Genomic DNA, 15,141 nt, shown 5'->3' with positions numbered 1-15,141 from the left:
TGGTGCACCCCACAACAGCTTGTTATATGGACACAGCTGTGTCTTATTTAGTGGAACAAATGGTGTGTGATTCAAACAAGACTCCAATCGGCAGCTTTTCATTTGGGATTGTAGGGGGGAGGGATGCAGTTGCTCGCCTTTGGCTAGACAAAAGGTGAACAGCCTTTCTCTGCTCCTGCCCACAGGCAATTTCATGATATAAACTGACTCGGGTGATGGGGAAATTGTGTGCCCAGCTTTGACTGTCTTCACGATCCGAATGTGGACTGATTACGGGGCAGTTCAGTTTGTTGAAGGCAGGATGTGGAGCTGTATCCCAATCAGAACCCAGATTGTCAGGAGGTTTAGGCCATTCAGCCTCTTAAGACGAACAATGATGGAGAAACTCAGCAGGTCTGGCAGCATCTGTAGAGAGAGAAACAGATTTGAAGTAACTTCTTCAGAATTCTTGAGGATGTTCCATTAGATCCCAGATGTTCTGTCTTAACTCCTGCATACTCCACTTGATTGTGTATTAGTTAATGCCTCTTTACCTAATAGAAATTTAAGAGATGTTGATGTGAAAAGCTCCCTGTATGATTCATACTGGTATGTTTATCTCACCCATACAAAACCAGAGTTGTGGGGAGTGTAGTGTACATATTGTATTTTACAGTAAATTTACACTAATTGCATATTTAAGGACCAGTGTGACAATGGAACCTCCAAATATAATTCTATCACCGTAAGCCGATAGCAATGGCGCATCTTTTGGGAGAAATGAAAAAGGGAAAGTCTGTCTGAAAACGTTTCTGTGAGTGAGATGGAGAGACTGGAAAGCTGGCCTGCCTGTTTAATCCACACCGACTGGCTCATTGTTGCTTCTCACTGTACTTTGTTCGTAAAACGTAAACTGTTTCTAAAGCACTTGTCAACTGTGCGGGTTCCAACGCACTTCATTGCCCCCCTCCCCCAACCACTGTGTAAACTGTATAAATGTTAAACATTCGATGTTGCCAGTCTGATCTGTGAAGACAGATTGGCATTAAACTGGGGAAAAAAAAAGACAAAAAAAAACTTGATTTGATCAAGGTTCAAAAACAAAAAATACAAACTAACAACACTCTTCTGTCTGCTGACTCCTCATTTAATATCAGTTACGTTGCATTTTCCACAGCACTTTAAGCAGAAAGTGAAAGCAGTAATTTAATCAGCAAAGAACAGAAACACAGTAGCTCGGTGACATGCTGATGACTTGCATTGCTGAAGTACCTTTCACCTTCCCCCATCCCTCAGAACATTCCCAATGGGTTTTACAGCTGACAAAGTAAGTATCAAAGGTGAGTCATGGCTAGCCAATCCATGCAGAGCAAGATCCCACAAAATGAGATCTACAGTCAGATAATCGGTCACAGCAATGCTGGGAACACGCATACAACTTGATAAAAGCAAAATTACTGCAGATGCTGGAATCTGAAACCAAAAGAGAAAATGCTGGAAAATCTCAGCAGGTATGGCAGCATCTGTAAGGAGAGAAAAGAGCTGACATTTCGAGTATAACTGACCCTTTGTCAAAGCTAAAAAAATGCAGAAATAGGGAGGTATTTATACTAGGCTGAGAGACGCATACAACTTGTATCTGTATGGCTCCTTGAACACATTAAAACATCCCTGGAGCATCAAGCCAAATTTGATGCCAAGACACAGGTAGGTTGAGGTGACTGAAAGCTTGGTCAAAGAGAAAAGCTTTTACAGAGTGGCTTGAAGGAAAGTAAAAGTCAGAGAAGTTTTAAAAAGTCAGTAGCAAGAGTTTCCTAGATTCACCAGTGGTGCAGCAATTAAAATTGGGGAAATTGCACAAGAGTCCAAAATTGCAACATGGCTAATGCCATGTAGGTTGGGGTGGATAAGGTTCAAGGTGGAGGTCGTGTGGGACATGAAGGAATTTGCAAACAAGAGTGAATATGTTTAACATCAGGCCTAACACATTATATACATACATGTTACACAGGAACCTCTAAACATATGTACATTCTTTAGAATACATACATATATGTGCAATGAATTAAACATGTCTGGAAGAGAAACTTCTGGCTAAACTCAAACCCTATCTTTAATCTGGCACATGATGACCTCCATTTTCCTTTGCTGGAAGCTGAAAAGTTACCTCAGCTACATCATCAGTGACTTTTTATAGAAGCACACATGTTGAACATTTTAAATTTGCATTTTATTTAATTTGTTCATGTTCAAGTGCAGAAGAATGCAAGCCACTTGTGAAATCAACATTTAAATATCCAGCCATCAGAGCTTTGCTCTGAGGTTTCTTTTTCACAATACCAAGGAGATATCAATAAATAACCCAAGGAAGGAGGTTGCCTTTATCAGAAACTTTGAATGAGAGCTGCACAGGTCAAAGATCATGTGCAATAAAAGGCTCGCAAACGGGCCAGGGAATGATGCAGCACACAAAACCATTTGGCCCATCACAAGCTGGCCTTTAGTTAATTCCAATATCCTGATGGTGCTAAGTCTGGGTATGCTCTGATAGTTGCTGTCCACGAATAAGTTGTAACTTACTGCAAGGCTATTTAATCACATGAAAGGATAACAGTAAACTTAATGGTTATCCTATCCATTAAACAGGGCTGTTAGAGGAGGTTTGGGGGATGGTCACTGAATAAGGAACTCAGACTGGGCATTTGTTACTTTTCTTATAGCGTGTGCTTCCAGTGGATCCTTTGCTCCATATGACAGCCCACCTCAGCCACTTTAATGTAGGAACTTCCCAGACTGGTACATTTCTGAACCCAACCAGAAACAAAATAAAAAAGGAACCCCAACTGTGGGAACATCAATTTCATATTCTTTTCCTTAGTTCAGTGATTAAATAGAAGGAAGAATTTACATTCATATCGTGCCCTTCATGATGCCTGATGTCCCAAAGTGCTTTATAGCCAATGAATTAGCCTTGATGTGTCAATAATTGCTTCAACATAGGAACTTTAAATCCTGTGCACCCATAATATGTATATACACATTTCTACAAATGCAAGATTCAGCTCTCAACACCCGATCGCCTCCTTTCTGTATCTGCCCTCATTACTTGTCCGATTTGCTCTTGTCCTCCTTTGACTTGCAGTCCTCACATTCGTCGTCGTGGATGATCTCCACTTCTAGCCGCCCGATGTAAAGGGAGACGGCACACAGCCAAAACAGGGCCACCGCCCCCACCACCAGCCCACTCACCAAAGCTGTTGGCACAGAGAGCATCATCATCCTCCTCAACAGGAAGAGGTTAGCAATGTACGAGCCGCTCCCATAAGAGATACAGACTCCTCCAAGGATGAAGAATCCTGGAAACAGAGGGGGCAGGAGATCAGAGTTAGAAACCGAATGATATATACAAAATCAGCGAAGGACAAAAGGTACATGGGTTTGTACATCGTCTTTCACAATGCCAGACAACCCAAAGTGACCACTGACAATTAAAATCTTGACACCTTTTAGAATGAGAAGAGCAAAATACTTGTTTTGTTTAATGAGTCTGGTACACAATCCCTCCATTAGAACTCAGTGCGTAATAGTATCATAAAGAACTTGAATTCACACACTGACTTTCATCAGGTCAAGGCAACCTAAAAAACTTCACAGTTGGTACCATTGTTCTCCAGATGTCAGTCAATTTGCACACAGCAATGATTCCACAATGAAGCTCCCTCTACGCTTTTAAACTGAAAGTAACTGAAACACTCCCTTTTCTTTAGAGTGTAGGAGACTGAAGGGAGATTCTACAGAAGTGTGTAAGATCATGAGAGGCATGGATATGGTGAATGCACTCAGTCTTTTTCCCCAGAGTTGGGGAATTGAGGATTAGAGGACATCAGTTTAAGGTTACAGGGGAAAGAATAAAAGGGAGTCCGAGGTGCAACTTCTTTACACAGTGGGTGGTACACATATGGAATGAGCTGCGAGCGGAAGTGGTTGAGGCCGGTGCTTTAACAATATTTAAATGGCATTGGACAAATACACGGATAGAAAAGATTTGGAAGGAGTTGGACCAAGTGCAGGGAAATAAGGGACAGACATTTTGGTCAGCATGAACTAGTTTGGGCCAAAAGGGCCTGTCTCTGTGCTATAGCACTCTATGACAGACAGCAGTCAGATACAGAATTAAACAAGTCATTTTATTGTACAGTTTAAATGACACCACCTTTCACGGAGAGGCAATGGCCTAGTGGCTATACTATTAAGCCAGAGACACAGATAATGGGGAGTCGGGTTTGGCAGATGGTGGAATTTGGAATTAAGAGTCTAATGATAACTATAAAACCATTGCTGATTGCCAAAAACATCTTTAGGGAAGGCTTACATGTGATTTCAGACCCACAACATTCTTAACTGGCATTTTGGCAATTAAGTAATAAGACGAGAGTGAGGACTGCAGATTAGAATCAAAATTAGAGTTGTGCTGGAAAAGCACAGCAGGTCAGGCAGCATCTGAGGAACAGGAGAATCGACATTTCGGGCAGGAGCCCTTCATCAGGAATGAGGCTGGAGAGATAAATGGGAGGTGGTGGGGCTGGGGAGAAGGTAATTGTGAGTGCAATAGGTGTATGGAAGAAGGGGTAAAGGTAACAGGTTGGAGAGGAGGGTGGAGTGGATAGGTTGGAAGGAAGATTGACAGGTAGGACAGGTCATGAGGATGATGCTGAGCTGGAAGTTTGGAACTGGGGTAAGGTGTGGTGAGGGGAAATGAGGAAACTGGTGAAGTCCACATTTATGCCCTGGGGTTGAAGAGTTCTGAGGCAGAAGATGAAGCGTTCTTCCTCCAGGCGTCAGTGGTGAGGGAGTGGCGATGGAGGAGGCCCAGCACCTGTATGTCCTCGGCAGAGTGGGAGGGGGAGTTGAAATGTTCAGCCACGGGCAGTGGGGTTGATTGGTGCGGATGTCCTGGAGATGTTTGCTGAAGCGCTCTGTGGGAAGCTGTCCAGTCTCCCCGCTATAAGAGAGACCGCATCGGGAGTAACGGATGCAATAAATAACATTAGTGGAAGTGCAGGTGAAACTTTGATGAATGTGGAAGGCTTCTTTGAGGCCTTGGATGGAGGTGAAGGGGGAGGTATGGGCACAAGTTTTGCAATTCCTGCGGTGACAGGAGAAGGTGCCAGGAGGGAGGTGGATTGTTGGGGGGGGGGGGCGTGGACCTGACCAGGTAGTCACGGAGGGAATGATCTTTGCGGAAAGTGGATAGGGGTGGGGAAGGAAATACTGGTGGGGTCCGTTTGTAGGTGGTGGAAATGTCGACGGATGAGGTGGTTTATGCGGAATTTGTTGGGTGGAAGGTGAGGACTGGGGTGTTCTTGTCCTTGTTGCAGTTGGAGGGGTAGGGTTTGAGGGCGGAGGTGCGGGACGTGGATGAGATGCGTTCAAGGGCATCTTCAACGACATGGGAGGGAAAATTACGGTCTTTAAAGAAGGAGGCAATCTGGTGTGTTCCGATTCCTACATAATAAAAAAAAATGTACATTTCAGAGGCTTCCCCAGAGAAACCCTGAATTAAGATGCTACTGTATTGTAAAGGCTGCTGATTTCGTTTGAAACATCAAACTCATAGCCAAATAAAAATCCACTGGATTCATGATACTTCTGTTATATTGCTCCCAGTTACTGAGACCCAAAGATTACTCAACCATTTTACTTTGAGAACTGGCAGCAGAAGTAACTAAGTACTATCACATTATGCCCTTCCAAAAATGCTGATGCCTCTAACAGTCTGCCCTTCATTTAGCTTCAATTTCAGTCTAAACAGGTGTGCCTTAACTCTCTCTGAGGAAAGTGAAGACTATCAAAGACAAAGCATAGTCCGATCATCAGAGGATGGACTGTAAGTGCAGCTTTGTCAGTGCCATCTATACTCTGAAAGCATGCAACTAAAAGCCAATACTAATGTTGGTGCAGTGATACCAGCATTTGTTTAATAGTGTAGCTTGTAAGATCAAGGAGCTAATTAATCCTCTCATGCAGGCCCTAATTTTTGTTGTGACAGCATCGGCAGCCATGTGCTTGGGTCTGGAATTCCCTCACTAAATCTCTGGACCTCCTTTAAGACACTTCTTAAAGATTTCCTCTTTGACCAAGCATCGCTGTGTTAATATCTCCTCCTGTAGCTCACGGCCAAACTTTGGCAATGCTCCAGCCTTGGACATTTCACTGCATTAATAAAGCATTATGTAAATGAAACCTGTCGATCAAGCCACAAACTGGAGGTTAAATCTTCATTGGTCCAACACAATGGAACTAAGAGATGCTGTGGCTGAGTGGGTTTGTCACCAGCCGAGGAGTCAGAGGTTCTAAGGACATGGGTTCAAATGGTGGAGTTTAAATTCAATCTATAAATCTGGAATATGAATAAAAAATTCTGAACCATGAAACTAATATCGATTGAAAAGAAATATGCTGTCGTTACCTGGTCTGTGACTCCAGACCCACAGCAATGCAGTTAACTCTTAACAGCGCTAGCCAACTACTCAGTTCCAGGGTCATTAGAGATGGGCAAAAAATCCTGGCCTTACCAACAACGCTCACATCTCCACGAAAGAACAAAGAAAAAAAAAACCTGTTAAGGGGTAGCATAGCTGCCGTATCATAAGGTACAAACATGGTGGAATCACTCACCATAAGCTGCCTCTCTTCCTGTGTCACTCTGCATATACGATATCACTCCCACTCCAGTTGCTAGCAACCCATTCCGAAACCAGGACAGGAATCCTATGGGAAAGGCCAAGTTGAGTAATGTCACTATATGGCACCTCACAATTCAACTCATATCTTTGTTTCCACCTTCTGTCAATGAAGGCGCCAGCCCTACAGAAGTAGTGCCTCCAGACAGTGGCCATTCTTCGAGAGTGACTCCAGCATTGGGAGTGGGCTCCAGCATGGTGTTGCAGCCAAGTACAAATTAACTTCTCCCCGCTCCCGACTGATGTTCGAAAGCAAAATATTTGCCAGTGAGAATCACTGGAGTCGTGATTCAAGGAATTGCAGCTGATCCACCTCGCTCTGTGGGTCCAAAGGGCACTTGGGATCGGTAAGTTTGCAGTCGCCCGAGGCTGGAATCGAACTCGGGTCCTTGGTGCTGTGAGGCAGCAGTGCTCAGTGATTAGCACTGCTGCCTCACAGCACCAGGGACCCGGGTTCGATTCCAGCCTCGGGCAACTCTGTGGAGTTTGCACATTCTCCGTGTCTGCACGGGTTTTCTCCGGGTGCTCTGGTTTCCTCCCACAGTCCAAAAATGTGCAGGTTAGGTGAATTGGCCATGTTAAATTGTCCCTTGGTGCTAGGTGAAGGGATAAACGTAGGGAAATGGGTCTGGGTGGGTTGCTCTTCAGAGGGTCAATGTGGACCTGTTGGGCCAAAGGGCCTGTTTCCACAATGTAAGTAATCTAATCTAATTTCCTGCCCATAATCTGACCATCTGAGTTGGCACAGAACCCAGGCAACAGGGATGCCAGCTGGGTTTGGGGAAGATAATCCAAAAATAAACTGCATCTAACCTGCCTGGGTTGGCTTTTTGCAAGAACAACTCACGTCGACCCATTCACCCTGCTTTTACATGGAACCCTGATAGCTTTTCTTCCACAGAAGGAAGTTTTATATTTTAGATTTGTTTGCCTGAAACCAATTCATAAATATATGAATAAAAATAATTTTGTGTGGTTTTAGAAAAAATGCATACCTGTTTCGTGGGCCTTCCTGAGCATCTGTGAAAAAATAAAGACAAATCAAAAAGTAAGCATTGCATCCAGACTCAGTACAGCTCAAATTTGGAGAGGGCTGGACTATTCGCAACATTGTACCACAGGAGCTGCTCAGTCCAGCCTTTCCTCAATTCACATTGGCACAGAGCTGAATCATTGGTCGCACAAACTCATCCAACACCAGGTCTGTTCCACAGAAGCCCTCAGCCCACACTACCTCACCGGGCTGCACAGTTAACACTGATCGGTCTCAAATGGCTCGAGATTAAAGCCAACATATCCACTCTTACAGACATTGTGTCTATTCATCAATCACTGGATCTACAACAAGGGATTAGGAAGGCCAATGAAATGTTGGTCTTTAGTGAAAAGTGGGGGTGGGGAGGTATGAAAGTAAAGATGTCTTGCTGTAACCACATGGTACTGCTGAGATCACACCGACAGCCCTGCAGGAGCATCATTCTTACTGAAGGAAGGACAGACCTGCATTGGAGGCAGCTCACAGAAGGTTCACCAGGACAATCTCTGAGATTAAGGAGTTTGAGGATATACCTAAACTCCCTCTAATCTCTCACAAACAGACATGAATGCACTGACTGGATGACTGATGTGTGCAGACCCTCAGTGTGCCTGCGCAGGTGGCCATGCAGCTTTGGCCTGCCCTCAAAAGCGTTTGGAAGAATGAAAGGTGATCTTATTAAAACAAATCCAAAGGAGGCTTAACAAGGTAGAGAATGTTTCTTCAAATGGGGGACTCCAGAACAAGGGGACATAGTTCAAAGATGAGTGTTTCTCCTAAAGATGACAAGGAACTTGGACTCTCAGAGGATTGTCAGTGTTTGGAATTCTCAGAGGTGAATACATATTTCATTTCCAGCAGAGGTAATGCCACAGATTAGCCATGATCTTACTGAAGGATGGAAAGGTCTTGAGGGCCTGAATGACATTATTTCTTAGTTGCTCCATAACTGAGGCTCAGTGTGGGGCAGCAAGCACAGGGGTAATGGGCAAACTGGACTGGACATGAGCAGAGTGTTATGGATGGCCTCAAGTTTACAGAGTTGAGAATGGAAGGCTGGTGTTACATAACTGGGCGGCACGGTGGCACAGTGGTTAGCACTGCTGCCTCACAGCGCCAGAGACCCGGGTTCAATTCCCACCTCAGGCGACTGACTGTGTGGAGTTTGCACATTCTTCCCGTGTCTGCGTGGGTTTCCTCCGGGTGCACCGGTTTCCTCCCACAGTCCAAAGATGTGCAGGTCAGGTGAATTGGCCATGCTAAATTGCCCGTAGTGTTAGGTAAGGGGTAAATGTAGGGGTATGGGTGGGTTACGCTTCGGCGGGTCGGCATGGACTTGTTGGGCCGAAGGGCCTGTTTCCACACTGTAATCTAATCTAAACTCTAGTCTGAAGGTGGTAAAGTAATTGATGGGCTTTACAGCAGCAATTAAGGAAAATCATATAATTAGAATAAAATGTTCTGCCAGAATCTACACAATAATGAATCTATGTACTGAGCACACATTTTCCATTCGATCCAAAATATGTGAAAACTTTGCATGTCCTGTAAATGTTACTATTATAAATTCCTGTCTATGTACTGATAATGGTGGATGGTATGTAAACCTGTCACACTGTATTTACAGTCCCCTGCCCTGAGGGGGTGGTCCTGCCAATTTCTATATGTTTCCCACCAGCAATTATTCACCAATCAGCTTCCACACGATGCACAGGAATTGACATTTCAACCTTAAAACAGCAATCATGTTACACAACTCTCTCCTTGCAACCTAATAAGTGATTATGATTTATGGATGAAGTGTCTCTCACCTCCCACAGAGGAACAAGAGATGGCCATTCAGTCTATCGAGCCTGCCCCACCATTCAATATGATCACGGATGATTGAACACTTAAGTGCCTTTTACTCACCCCATTCCCACAACCCTATGTGCCACTAGTAATCAAAACTTTATCAATCTCTACTTTAAATATACCCAAAGACTGAGTCTCCACAGCCATCTACAATAGGGAATTCTAGAGGTTCACAAACCTTTCAGTAAACTAAATTCTTAACTTGGACCAGTGAGGCATTCCCCTTTTAAATTGTGGTCCTGGTTTATTATGAGTCATGAACTACTTTCTTAAGCTTCTGTGATTGTTCCTTAACTGTTTTTATTCTGCTAAACTTCTTTCCTAGTCCACTCCAATTGGCTCTGCCCTCATTCCCCTTTAAGTTTCTTTTTTAAGTTTTGCCCAGTTGTTTCTGACCCAAGTCTCTCTCTCTAACTGAATGCTGAATTCCATCATCTCACGGTCACTGTTTCTGAGGGGATATTTTATTCTGAAATCATTTATTAAACCCATCTCATTACACATTATCAGATCCAAATCAGCCTGATCCCTGGTTGAATCCACACATATTGTTCTCAGAAACAGTTCCGAACACATTCCATGAATTCTTCCTCATAGCAACCTCCACCAATGTGATTTTCCCAATCAATATGAAGATTAAAGTCACCTATGAATAATGTATTGCCTCTTTTAGAGTCATAGAGATGTACAGCACAGAACCAGACTCTTAGATCCAACTCGTTCATGCCGACCAGATATCTTAAAATAATCTAGTCCCATTTGCCAGCATTTGGCCCATCTCCCTCTAAACCCTTCCTATTCATATGGCTATATTCATATACCCATCCAGATGCCTTTTAAATGTTGTAATCGTCCACCACTTCCTGTGACAGCTCATTTTACATCTTCTCATTACTTTAAGAATCCCTACAGCACGGAAACAGGCCATTGGGCCCATCAAGCCCACAATGACCATCTGAAGAGCATCCCACCTAGATCCACACCCCCTACCCTATCTTTGTAATCCTGCATTTTCCATAGCTAATCCACCTAGCCTGCACATTCCTGGATACTCTGGGCAATTTAGCGCCAACAATGCACATCTGTGTCTGTGGGAGGAAACTGGAGCACCTGGAGGAAACCCATGCAGAAATGGACAGAACGTGCACAATTACACACACACACACAGTCGTCCAAGAGTGGAATAGAACCGGGGTCCCTGGCACTGTGAGGCAGCAGTGCTAACCACTGAGCCACCATACCACCCCAATTTATTCTCTGACCTAATACACAGCTACTGTTAAGGAGCCAAAAGCTCCCAACAGCATTTTCTTCCTCGGTTATTTCATACGCTCCACACCAAGGATAGGACAAGTATTTGAAAACGGGGGGTTAAAACAGACAGATGCTTGATGTCTGGCACTGACATAATCGGCTGAAGGTCCTTTTTCCATGCTGTAAAAACTCTATGACACCAGTATGAGTATTATGTACGCAACCCAAGGCAGCACAGTGGCTCAGTGGTTAGCACTGCTGCCTCATAGGGCCCCGGGTTCAAGTCCAGCCTTGGGCGACTGTCTGAGTGGAGATTGCACATTCTCCCCGTGTCTGCGTGGATTCCCTCCGGGTGCTCCAGTTTCCTCCCACAGTCCAAAGATTAGATTAGATTAGATTAGATTACTTACAGTGTGGAAACAGGCCCTTCGGCCCAACAAGTCCACACTGCCCCGCCGAAGCGCAACCCACCCATACCCCTACATTTACCCCTTACCTAACAGTACGGGCAATTTAGCATGGCCAATGCACCTGACCTGCACATCTTTGGACTGTGGGAGGAAACCGGAGCACCCGGAGGGAATCCACTCAGACAGTGTGCTCAGTACATAGATGTGCGGTTTAGTGTGGATTGGCCACGGGAAATGCAGGGTAACAGGGATGGGGAGGCTGGGGGTTGGGTCTGGGGTGGGACGCTCTTTGGAGGGTCAGTGTGGACTCAAAGGGCCAAATGGCCTGCTCCCACACAACAGGGATTCCATGGTTTCTTGCTATTGCACTTGTTCCATGTTGTAGCCCAGACAAAACCCAGATCTAACGAAGCCACACCACCACTTCCTCCCTATCCTCTTAAAAAACCACATGAAACCCTGAATATTCACCTTGACCTCCTGGAGATCCCACAATACTTTACAAAGGCAAGATAGTTGCTGCATTTTAGATTTAACTTTTAAAACGATTTAATTTGTTCCATTATATTTTAGACTAGAAGAAAAATCTACTTAGAAAATACACTTTTGTTTGCCTATTGCTTTCACCGTTTATAACATTTCTGCGATGAGCAGTTTCATTTCATTGACACCCAGCTCTCCTCACCCAGGCATCCGCCCTGTCCAGTTCGGTCACCCCCGGTTGCCCCGTACCCGAGCTCGCTGTTCCTGGCCTAGGCCCGGCCCGGCTCTGGTTACGGCTCCTGCCGAACAGGCTGAACCTCCTGCGGGCAAAGTGAGTGCCGACGTGCCGTCGCAGGGCCCCGAGTGCGCGGAGAGACGCCATCCGATCGCTGCTGCGGCGGGAGCCCAGTGAAGAGGCCAGGGGCCCCGCTCGATTCGGAAAACAAAACCCGACGGGAAGAGAAAGCTTGCAGTTCGGTCCTCCGGCCGCTGTAGGGGAGGAAGGGGGCGCTCCACTCGGAGGGCTGCTCCCGCCGACCAGGCGGTGGGAGGACCGCGAGCTGCGCCCCCGGATGGTTGGAGGACTCCATGTCATGAGACGGCGCTGCACGGCGTGCTGCCTTGAGCTGCTGTGCTCTTCCAGCACCACTCATCCAGAATCTGGTTTCCAGCATCTGCAGCCATTGTTTTTACCGCTTTTATTGTGCCCTCTCATGCCAGGGGGAAGTTCATAGCTTCGGGGATCAACCCGCTTCGTTGCAGGAGGACCCGAGCTGCGCCCTCTGATGGCTGGAGGACCCTGGTGGTTGAGTGGAATGTGGAGGATGACAACTGTGCCCTCTAAGGGCTGGAAGACCGCATCGCTTCGGAGAGAGACCCTCCGTTGTAGGAGGAGCCAAGCTGCGCCCCCTGATGGCTGCAGAACCACATGGAATGGGACTGGACCGAAGGAGGCCATTCAGCCCATTCTGCCCATCTCTTACAATGAATATCGTGACTTAGCTTTTCCCAGTAACCGTGCACCATTTTTTTCTATCAAAAAACTCATTCAATGCCATCTTGAACTTGCCTCCACTACCGTTTTCTAGGTAAAACATCCTAGATATTAACAACTCACTGAGACAATAAAGTTTCTTCATACACCATCTTTTGCAAATTAAATCTATGATCTCTTATTCATGATCCTGTTCCAAATGTGAAATTTCTTTTCCCCTATCGAGTCTGCCATGACTGAAGACTTCTATCAAACCTTCTCCTGACCAAGGAGAATTGGCCCCATAGAGTCATAGAGATGTACAGCATGGAAACAGACCCTTCGGTCCAATCCCTCCATGCTGACTAGATATCCCAACCCAATATAGTCCCACCTGCCAGCACCCAGCCCATATCCCTCCAAACCTTTCCTATTCATATACCCATCCAAATGCCTCTTAAATGTTGCAGTTGTACCAGCCTCCACCACTTCCTCTGGCAGGTCATTCCATACACGTACTACCCTCTGCGTGTAAAAGTTGCCCCTTAGGTCTCTTTTATATCTTTTCCCTCTCACCCTAAACCTATGTCCTCTAGTTCTGGACTCCCCGACCCCGGGGAAAAGACCTTGTCTATTTATCCTATCCATGCCCCTCATGATTTTGTAAACCTCTATAAGGTAACCCCTCAGCCTCCGACGCTCCAGGGAAAACAGCCCCAGCCTGTTCAGCCTCTCCCTATAGCTCAAATCCTCCAACCCTGACAACATCCTAGTAAATCTTCTCTGAACCCTTTCAAGTTTCACAACATCTTTCCGATAGGAAGGAGACCAGAATTGCACGCAATACTCCAACAGCGCCATTCTATTTACAAAGCTGAAGTTTCTCATTCCGAGAACCATACTCTCAAGCCTCTTGTGCAGAATTAACAATGCGCGCACATAAAGTGTCACACCCCTGATATGTGCAGGATGATAGGCTAAAGCGCAGTTAGCCTGACATAGAAAGTGTTATAACAGGAAAGGGCAGCACAGTGGCTCAGTGGTTAGCACTGCAGCCTCACATCACCAGGGTCTCAGGTTTGATTCCAGCCTCGGGTGACAGTCAATGTGGAGTTTGCACGTTCTCCCCATGTCTGTGTGGGTTTCCTCCGGGTGCTCCAGTTTTCCAAATCCAAAGATGTGCAGGTCAGGTGAATTGGCCATGCTTAATTGCCCATAGTGCTGGCTGCATTAGTCAGAGGGAAATGAGTCTGGAGGGTGGGTGTGGACTGGTTGGACTAAAGGGCCTGTTTCCACACTGTAGGGAATCTAAGCTATCTAAACTGAGGCATTTATAATGAGGGACTTTTATTTACTGACAGGATGTGGCCATTCCTGGCTGGGTCAGCATTTATTGCTCATCTGTAGTTGCACTTGAAAAGGTAGTGGTTCGCCTTGTTGAACCACTTTGTTGATGAGAATGATCCCAGGTATGGAGGTAAGTAAAGGCTAAACAGGTTAGGGACTCCACTCTTTAGAATTTAGAAGAATGAGGGGTGATCCCATTGAAACATATTGGATTCATAAAGGGGCTTGACAGGGTCAATGTTGAGAGGATGTTTCCCCTCATGGGAGAATCCAATACCAGAGGGTATAGTTTCAGAATAAAAGGGAGCCAATTTCAGACTGAGATGAGGAGGAATTTCTTCCCTCAGAGGGTTGTGAGTCTTTGGAACTCCTTACCACAGGGAGCTGTGGGGGACAGAGTCCTTGTGTATATTTAAGGCTGAGATAGATTAGATTAGACTTCTTACAGATTAGATTTCTTACAGTGTGGAAACAGGCCCTTCAGCCCAACAAGTCCACACCCACCCGCCGAAGCGCAACCCACCCAGACCTATTCCCCTACATTTACCCATTCACCTAACACTACAGGCAATTTAGCGTGGCCAATTCACCTAACCTGCACATTTTTTTTTGGATTGTGGGAGGAAACCGGAGCACCCAGAGGAAACCCACGCAGACACGGGGAGAATGTGCAAACTCCACACAGTCAGTCGCCTGAGACGGGAATTGAACCCGGGTCTCTGGCGCTGTGAGGCGGCAGTGCTGACACACTGGGTCAAGGGTTAAGGGGAAAGGGCAAGAAGGTGAATGTGGGAGTGTCAGATCAGTCATGATGTTCTTGAATTGTGGGATAGGCTTGGGCCTATTTAAAAAAAAACTGCAGTCCTTTAAGTACAGATACACCCACAGTGCTATTATGGAGGGAGTCCCAGGATTTTAACCCAGCGACACAGAAAGAGTGGCATTATGTTTCCAAGTCAGGATGGGGATTGTCTTGGACGGGAAACTTGCAAGTGGTGGTGTGTCTGCTGCCCTTGTCCTTCTAGATTTGATTTGATTTGAATTTATTATTGTCACGTACTG

The 15,141-nt window shown here is 45.6% G+C and overlaps 1 protein-coding gene across 1 annotated transcript; it reads right to left on the bottom strand.

Moving 5' to 3' along the window:
* Positions 1–1,159: 1,159 nt before the first annotated feature.
* Positions 1,160–12,369, bottom strand: tmem160 (transmembrane protein 160). Its single transcript, XM_072549371.1, has 4 exons — positions 11,962–12,369; positions 7,718–7,742; positions 6,658–6,750; positions 1,160–3,335 (listed from the first exon to the last, which is right to left on the bottom strand). Exons 1-4 carry the CDS (start codon positions 12,352–12,354, stop codon positions 3,082–3,084), a joined length of 765 nt encoding a protein of 254 aa, XP_072405472.1. The 5' UTR covers positions 12,355–12,369; the 3' UTR covers positions 1,160–3,081.
* Between the last annotated feature and the right edge of the window lie 2,772 nt (positions 12,370–15,141).

This window comes from Chiloscyllium punctatum, chromosome 29, assembly GCF_047496795.1.
Source record: "Chiloscyllium punctatum isolate Juve2018m chromosome 29, sChiPun1.3, whole genome shotgun sequence".
Taxonomy (NCBI): Eukaryota; Metazoa; Chordata; class Chondrichthyes; order Orectolobiformes; family Hemiscylliidae; genus Chiloscyllium; species Chiloscyllium punctatum.
This window is presented reverse-complemented; position numbering and strand designations above follow the sequence as displayed.

Excerpts from the sequence above, each read along its gene's own strand:
- tmem160 (XM_072549371.1), bottom strand. The coding sequence starts at position 12,354 with ATGACATGGAGTCCTCCAACCATCCGGGGGCGCAGCTCGCGGTCCTCC. Across the intron at positions 7,743-11,961 it reads TGGACAGGGCGGATGCCTGG|ATGCTCAGGAAGGCCCACGA; the intron begins GTGAGGAGAGCT and ends ATTTTTTCACAG. Across the intron at positions 6,751-7,717 it reads CAGGAAGGCCCACGAAACAG|GATTCCTGTCCTGGTTTCGG; the intron begins GTATGCATTTTT and ends CCTTTCCCATAG.